The sequence below is a fragment of the Xenopus laevis genome, chromosome 1L (genome assembly GCF_017654675.1).
Source record: "Xenopus laevis strain J_2021 chromosome 1L, Xenopus_laevis_v10.1, whole genome shotgun sequence".
Taxonomy (NCBI): Eukaryota; Metazoa; Chordata; class Amphibia; order Anura; family Pipidae; genus Xenopus; species Xenopus laevis.
The window spans coordinates 163,921,036-163,930,368 of NC_054371.1; the positions used below are offsets into that span (position 1 = coordinate 163,921,036).

Here is a 9,333-nt window from a genome sequence, read left to right on the forward strand (position 1 = left end):
AGAAATATATATATTGGAATAATATTGCAGATGACAGATTAGCGAGCCAGAGGGCCTCAGTGTGACACACGGCACCTGTTTTTTTCAGCGTGATTCATCGTCCAACAGTAAAAAATAGAGCTTCCCTCAATGATTTATCCTCCAGGGCCCGTGTCCTAGTAAGAGCAATGCAGCTGACAGAAGCACATGGCTGAATTTATGTTACAAAAATAATAGTACGTTTTCAAATTGCTCTCAGAGCCTTCAGATAATTGGGAGTAGTATGGTTGCATGCAACGCCATCTATCTTCAGTTGTGTTTCAGGGAATTTGCTTATTACACAGCTTAAAGCTTTTAGATTTTGTTTTCGGTTGCAGAGTAAGAACTTGGCTGTTAATTTAATTTTTTTATTTTGATTGCTTCATTTTTACAGTAACTTGAGGGGAATTGCAGTGTAAATCCATATTCAAGAAAACCGAATAATCAGCTTTTCTGGCTCGTCGTTTACATTTCATTTAAATGGGATAAAAACTTAAGACAGAGGTGGCATCAACAAAGAAACACAGCGTGACTAAAAGCATTTGAGACTATTAATGAGGCATTCTGCAATAGGAGGCAACTGAAATGTGCACCAATGTATGCTCATACTCTGTACAAGAGAAGAGTGTATACAGATTACACACAAACATTGACTGATAAAGGAGGGCTCTGCTTAGTAGAGCTTACAATCTAAAGGAAGTAAACATGTTTTGGTCTGACAATGATGTCCCTATAATGTTGCACCCCAGGCAAGTGCCTGAAGTACCATTTTAATAACAGAACCAGAAGAGTGGTCCTACCATTGGCCATTACTTATTCTCCATCAAGTCTGTGCTTGTATTTACAACTACAATGTTCTGGCACCAAGTGGGTTAGAGCTTGTTCACGTGATGGGGAATCAATGGACTGGGGGATTGTATTGGGACATGGGGGTTAACCAAGTAAGAAATGACACAGAACATAAAGATGTTCAGAGGAGATAAAACAGATTGCATAAAATAAATGAAAACATGCATGAAGAGGCTTGTTTTGTTTTCAGTGTATTTTCCAGTTTCTTGGCTTCATAATGCTCATTACAGCTTTTATTTCCCTCTGTGTTTTGTGTATATTAAATGTACTGTGCCAGCGTATAAGCAATGTACAGTTTTATTGTATTTCCCAGAATTAGATGCACTGTGCCTCCCCAGAGATATTCTTGGGTTTCTTGATCTCTGGGTTTCTTGTGCAACACTTCATCAGCTTTGCTGAGTTTTATTTAATTTTGTTTGTGCTTTGTAGAGTTTAGATACACAGTTCTATGCCTCATCCTAAAAATCAATGGGTTTTTGTAAACTTTCCATTTCACTTTATGATCATTGCATTTTTTTTTTGCTGATACTTTTCCTTCTTTCCATATGATTGGAGGTTATTATCTGCACTGTGTTTTATCCCAGACACTCTCCCCTCATGTATACAGTACCTTGTTTTTTTACATTATTCATTATTATTATACAAGTGAGTGTGAACATTTATTTACTATCACACTTAGAACAGATCTAAGTGCATCCAAATGCAAAGTGCACAGTTGCATCACACATTAATAGCTTAAATGCACTGATTCAGCTTATCAATTGTATAGATATTGAGATAGTGACCTGAACATCAGCCTGTTTTTAGTTTAAGTACAGGTATACTTCTGTTAACCAGAACACTTTGGGCATGGGTATTCTGGATAAGGGTTTTCAGTAATTTGGGTCACCATAACTTAAGTCTAACTAATAAACATTAAACATTGTGTACAACATACTGTTTTATTAGTACATGTATGAGATCTCTTATCTAGAATGCTTGGGACCTGGGGCTTTCCAGAAAAGGGATCTATATGTAATTCGGGTCTCCATACCTTAAGCCTACTTGAAGATAATTTAAACATCAAATAAATCCAATAGGCTGGTTTTGCCCCCATTAAGGATTAACTATATCTTAGTTTGGATCAAGTACAAGGTACTGTTTTATTAATAAAGAGAAAAAGGAAATCATTTCTAGAAATTGTAGTTATTTGCTTATAATGGAGTCTAAGGGAGATGGCCTTTCAATAATTTGGTGCTTATTGGATAACTGGTTTCCGGATAATGGATCCTATCTGTACAAAGAAAAAGAAAATCGTTTTAAAAATAAGTATTGTTCACTTAAAATGGGTTCCATGGAAAATGTAATTTCCCCAGATCAGAGTATTTCACAGCAATCGAATTGCAACTGTTACTAGAAACATATACAGTATACGCAGTCTCTGATGTTGACTTTAATTATTGATTCCATGTCACTTTTTGCTATATACTCCCTAATCAAAAAGATAAAACTTTTAGAGTTGGGCAGGGAAACCCAGGACAGTCCATTGCCCAATCAAATTATAAAGTTGGGGTGAAAGCAATAATTATAGTGATATTTAGATATACTGTGGGTAAATGAAGGTAGCACATAATCTAAACATAGCTCCCCACCCCTTACTGAATCAACCACTCTGCATTAAATCCAGGGATGCTGTTCTTATTTCCAAAATAAGTTGTTTACCAAGTGAGAGAATGACACTTGAAAACAGGTTTCTTTTAATATTCATGAATATAAAAAAAAAATACAGCTAGGCTTTTAATATGCCATAGTTCAACATATTTGCAAATTAGCAACCAATACAAATTCTATTTCTTATCTCCTCTGCTTCTAGCTTATTCAACAGGTTCATAAATAGCATTTGATTTTAGCACTTAAACTGCCATTTGATTCATTTATTACGTTTGGTAGATGTTGGCCTTAGTGAGATTAATGAAAGGAAAACATGTTGCGGGGAGAAAAAGAAGGATTATCTCTGCTGGAATGATAGATTGTGCCTTAATGAGGAGAGACACTGCTGTTCTGGGAGGAATAATGCCTTTTTGGTTTCAGAGAATTGTAAACTTGTAGAAAAGCACACCATATTGGTTTAAACATGTGGGTAATAGTAATTGTCAAAGGGCAAGCTAGTATATGAGGCATATGGTAAAGAAATAATTGGTAAAATACAGAAACAGCAGGATTTGCTTCTTAGCAACACAGCAAATCATTTTCTCTGAAATCTCCAAGTCTATGAGCTAACGTTATGAACTGCCACAATCTGCTGCTTTTAACACTGAGCCAGGGACCAACGTAGCAGCATTCCGTTGTACCCAAGAAGTATTTCCAGTAATGAATGACATGCTCAAGTCGTGGCATTTGAAACAATAGATCAAGAAGTATGTGACAAACAGAAAGATATCAGATGTTTAGTAAAAGGGCATCAACTCAGCACAATGCTAAAGGCTGTAATGTAAATACGTTGTTCTTTATGGTAGTGTTAATGACTGCAGTGGTGAACTACCTCATACCATTCCAACAAAACTTGCAAAGCTGGTGTGTTGTTTTGTTTATTGCATTTCTACACAGAGCTTTAGACTTTCTGCTGGGTTTAATGCTAATCTTGCCATAATATTTGTAATATAGTCACTAGAGGATACAGAACTGTGCTACATCTTGAATTGTCAACTTGCCTTATAGTTCAACATAGCCAATTATCATGCCTAAAAGAAATGTGTATATTCTGAAGATATCCATATTATTAGTCTTATGTAGTTCCTTGTTAAGCGATTTAACACAATTAGGCAGTGATTCCTTAATGCCAGCTGCTTGTATGTGAAAGTCTTGTGTTGTTAAATTTGCTGTCATGTTGATTAATAACAAATAATAAAATTGCAGAACATTGTACCTTTAAAAAATATCACAAGAACCTAGATTAACTGGATGGCTTCTTTCCAGTAGCATCACATTATCTCAAGTCTGGTGTAAAAACCATGAAAACATCTAATACAAAGCTTCTCCAGGTAAAAGCAGTCAAGGTCCCATAGAATTCAATGGGAGCTGCGCTGATCCTACTGGACTTTTTTTTAGTCATTCAGACTTTTAGAGGTTCTCAGATTTTTTTCACTAGTAATTATCCAAAAAAATTCAATTTCCGAGGTTTGTTTAGATATTCTTATTTTTTATATTTGGATCTTTTTATAACTTTCATGGCATTCGTGATTTTAGTGGTTTCGAAATGCTCTTACACCAATAAATTCAACCTTCAATAAATAGACCTCCCCATCTGCTAAAAATAATTTAAATATTAAATAAACCCAAAAGGATTGAGGATTAATTATATCTTAGTTGGGGGTAAACTACAAGGTACTGTTTTGTTATTACAGAGAAAAAGGAAAACTGTTTTAAAATTTAGAATTATTTACTTATTTACCTTTATTTACCTTTGAGTTAACTTTTAGGGGCACATTTACTTAGTTCGAGTGAAGGGATAGAATTAAAAAAAACGTTGAATTTGAATTTTTTTTGGCTACTTCGACCATCGAATTGGCTACTTGGACCACTACTTCGACTTTGAATCGAACGATTCAAACTAAAAATCGTTAGAATATTCGACCATTCAATAGTCTAAGTACTGTCTCTTTAAAAAAAACTTTGACCCCCTACTTCGCCACCTAAAAGCTACCGAGGTGCAATGTTAACCTATGGGGAAGGTCCCCATAGGCTTTCCTATGGTTTTTTGGTAGAAAAATCGTTTGATCGATGGATTAAAATCCTTCGAATCATTCAATTCAAAGGATTTAATCGTTTGATCTAATTACGGTAAATCCATCAACTTCGATATTCGAAGTGGAAGGATTTACATTCGGCAGTCGAATATCAATATTAACCCTTGATATTCGACCATATGTAAATCTGCCCCTTAGTATGATGTGGAGCATGATATTCTGAGACAATTTGGAATTGGTTTACATTTTTTATTATGTGTGGTTTTTTGAGATATTTCTTTTTTTAATTTTGCAGTTCGTCAGTCTGTTAGTTCAGAAATCTGGTTGCTAGGTATTGATTTGAATAAAAGACTGGAATATAAATAGGAGAGGAATAGAAAGACGATTAATAAAAAGGAGCAATAACAATAAATGTGCAGCATTACAGAGTATTTTTTAGATGAGGGTCAGTGATCCCCATTTGAAAGATGGAAAGAGTGTGGAGGAATAGGCAAAGCATTTAAAAACTACACAAAATAAATAAGGAAGACCAATTGAAAAGTTGCTTAGAATTAACCACTCTATAACATACTAAAAGTTAACTGATAGGAGTCTATGGAAGACAGTCTTATTGTAATTCAGAGCTTTCTGGATAATGAATCATATACTGTACTTGTATTTTGATGAGACAAAAATTAGCCAGTGAGATTCTGTGTAGTACATACTACTACATAGTACATACATGTAGTACGTGTAGTACATACTGCTCTGTGCAGTGACTAAACATTTCCTATATATACGATAGATACATTAGGTTATTGGTTCTCTACAAACTTTCCCTTTGGGTGTGCAGGTCTTCCAAGAATTTTACAAGAAATGCCAGAATAGGCAGCATGTTAATCACATATTAAAGAGGTAAAATTTTGGAGTACATGTCCATGGTTAAAGATGAGATACTGCAAAAATGTGTCCAGATTTTTTACTCACAGCAGTTGAGCCTAACCTTGTTCCTAACACCAACGCACCAAGTGTGTCTCAATGAGAAGCTAAGCACAGAGGTACATGGTATTGAGCAGATTCATTGAGTGGCATGAAAATATACCTAAATACACTCAGCACATCAGATGCAGTAACACCCGAGTTGCTGGAAATAGCAAAATATACCTGTTTTTAATTTTTTTTGGTTTGTTTGTTTTTTTTTATTTTACTTTGCAAATATATGATATTAAAACATTGCAACTTTTATCCCAGATGCCTAACTGCTTTTATTATCTCGAATTGTCCAGATCTTTACCTCCCTGCTTTCATCTTTTTCCTGAACCTAAACATAAGTAATTGTTGTTTGGGGGCTGGTATATTCTAAAGAGATTCCTTAGTATGTAGCACTGTACATGCACATGATTACATCATTTATAGTATTAGCAAATCTTGGTCTTAATCCTTTAAGTACATCTCCTGTCTTTAAGGCTTTTAGCTTGTGTCAGAAAAGAAAATGAATGTATAAATAAAAAATGAGTGCAGAGCTTAATTGTAATCATTTTGGATTTTGTTGGAAAACAAGTTTCCATGATAGATTTACCAAGTGTGGTCAGATGAGTTCTGCATAATCTGGAGACCTTGCCTAAACAGTTGTGTGGGTGAATATAAAGTATAATAAATGGAACATGCCTGAATAATGTTAGAGACACAATCAAATATTTTTAACATATTAATGGTCCTTTTTTTCTCTTTGTCTTTTTAGGCACTAAATTGCTGTTCCTTGTGGCTTGCTATATCAGTTTTAAATTCAAAGTGGAGTGTTGTCCAGAAGCATGCTTATGTTACGATGAGCCGAAGATCACGTTCAGTTGTCAACAGCAGAGACTAACTGCCATTCCATCCTATATACCAATTCAAACTCAAAGGATCTTTCTCCACAACAATAAAATAACTTTAATACGGTCGACAAGCTTCACTTCCTGTCAAAATCTTACCATTTTATGGATTCACTCAAACAATATAAGTCATATTGAACCTGGAGCATTCCATGGGTTGAACAAACTGGAAGAGCTAGACATGAGTGACAATTTCAACCTGAAAACAATTTCGCCTCTCACTTTTAGAGGACTTGTTCATTTACACACGTTACACCTTAATCGATGTGGTCTGCAAGATCTACCCCTGGGAATTTTCCAAGGTCTTTTCTCCTTGCAGCACTTGTACATTCAAGACAACAACTTGCATTCTTTGCATGATGATACTTTTTTGGATCTGGGAAATCTCACATTCCTGTTTCTCCATGGAAATAAACTTAATAGATTATCTGAAAATGTTTTTAATGGTCTGGCAAGCTTAGACAGATTGTTGGTGCACCAGAACAGACTAGATATGGTCCATCCCAGAACTTTCCATGATCTAAAAAAGGTAACAACATTATATTTGTTCAACAACAACTTGACAGTGCTTAGGGGAGAAATACTAGCACCTCTGGTATCACTTCAGTATTTACGTTTAAATGGAAACCAGTGGATCTGTGACTGCAGGGCTAAGTCACTCTGGAACTGGTTAAAACAATTTAAAGGCTCCTCGTCAGAGGTGGAATGTTATCTCCCCTCTAATTTCACTGGTGTCGATCTTAAAAAACTTCACAGCAGCGATATTAATGGATGTGCCAATGTTTCATTGCATCAAATGAGAACAGGTAACTCTGGGTCCAAGACCAGATCTGGAAAACAGACTGGCATAGAAGTTCCGTGGGGTTCTGATGATATTTCAGATAACTGCTGCCAGCATGTAATTGATAGAGCTCCCACTTCTGGAATAAATGCAAAGACAGGTCCATCTTCCCACACTAGCAGACTCTCACCTAACAATCCTGTAAAAGATAAAGAAAATATTTCCAAAACAAAAATTGTTGCTGGTGTTGACAGTAGGAAAAACAGAACCTTTAAGCAGATAAATGATTCCCCCTTTGGAACATTCACAAGTAAAGTAGATGGTTCCATAACTAAACTGAATCAGAACAATGTTTTTGACTCGGTTGAACCATCCACAGTTCCAAATAAAAAGAAGCAAACTTGTTTAAAAAAGGTCAAGTCAAAATCACAATGCCGAACCTATCAACCAGGAACTAACTCCGCTTTGCTGGCGACTACAAATCTCTTCTTTGTTACTTTGTTTTTGGTCATACCCATGCACATTTAAAAGTCTATATTTATTTTGATTTTGCTTTAAAGTGATCTAAAGAAAGGACAATGGACTGAGAATCACACAATGTTATACAGCCACAGAGGAAAAAAAATATATGCTTAAAAAAAAACGCTTCACAAAAGGTGATTGGATATTTTTTTATGATTGTGTACTATGAGTTTATAGAGTGAAGATATATTACTTTATTCCTCATATAAATAAGGAAACTATGCTGTAAAAAAAAAAAAAGATATCTAAAATGCTAAACATGAGTTTAGCCTTTATTTGTAATTAACAAAATTTACATTGTAAAATGCTGTTTGTCTGCTCTGTTTATGAAAATTCTAATTATCTGTACTTATTTCTGTCATTAAATGTCCCTGGGTAGCATTTGTTGAAGAATGTTATCTGTTTACTTACACATGCTCCATGTATAAACATAAAGATATGCATTTTATTTTACCTGTGCTCAAATATAACTTCAGCCAAACAAATAAACATTTTCTTTTTCCTAAATCTAATTTCATTCTAATTATGTATATATTTTGAAAGTTAAAAATAGCATATGATAATGCTAATAATTGTTCACATTTAAATGAACTTTATTTAAATGTAGAGATTGTAAAAGGTAACCGTAACAATAAAATTGTAGAAGAGTTTTTCGGCTGCGGGGGTGACCCCCATTTGAAAGCTGGAAAGAGTCAGAAGAATAATGCAAATAATTAAAAAACTATAATAATGAAGACAAGTTGAAAAGTTGCTGAGACTAGGCCATTGTATTGTATGCTAAAAGTTAACCTAAAAGTGCACCACCCTCTTATTTGCAAGTAATTACAGCACCAATAACCTGGATAAAAGACACAGCACTACTTCTGTATTTAAGATAAAGGAACTACAAACAGAATCCAAACTCTGCAGAAACACACATTATCAAATATATATAGCTCACACTAAGAAGACGGACAAGGTGCATTTAACATTACACATCTTTAAATAAAAATAATAATAAAAATCAAAGGGAACGGTTCCTTACAGTGGGGATAGTAGCCTCTCGGAAAAGCCTGTGGCTGTGGGAATGCTTGTATAGTAGGAAGATGGTTCTTCTACCAGAGTGCATAGTAGCCTCTAGAAAGGGACTGTGAACAGCAGGTATAGTAAGATGTGATTTTGCCTGTAATCATGAGAATAATAGCCTTTGGGAAGAGACTGTGGCTGTGGAATATTAAGGACATGATTCCTGTAATTGCCCCTGGGAAGGGGTTTTCTTGTTGTGCCCACCTTCCAGAAAAAAATCTGTTTTTTTATTTAGATGCTATGAATAGTTTTCAAGTATTTTTATACTTATATGAATTCATCTATTTGGAGAAAAATGCATTATTTTAATTAATACTTCTAATTACTTCTGGTCTGTTTTATCTTCTGTATCTAACAGAAACAGTGGTAGCTCTTTTTATATTACAAAGGGATACCATCATCATAATTTTTTCACTTTTATTATTACACATTTATTCTTTCAATCAAGAGTTAAGAATTGCTGTGTTACTTGCTAATTTGAGGTTGAGATTTAAATATATTTATACACCTTTAACATTCA

At 34.6% G+C, this 9,333-nt stretch overlaps 1 protein-coding gene across 1 annotated transcript in view; it reads left to right on the forward strand.

The window, feature by feature from the left end:
* Positions 1-8,255, forward strand: part of rtn4r.L (reticulon 4 receptor L homeolog) — a 108,434-nt gene extending 100,179 nt beyond the window's left edge. Inside the window, exon 2 of the mRNA XM_018261459.2 lies at positions 6,313-8,255. Coding sequence (XP_018116948.2) covers positions 6,313-7,754 — 1,442 coding nt within the window. The 3' untranslated portion in view covers positions 7,755-8,255. The remainder of the gene's footprint in view (positions 1-6,312) is intronic.
* The last annotated feature ends 1,078 nt before the right edge of the window (positions 8,256-9,333 follow it).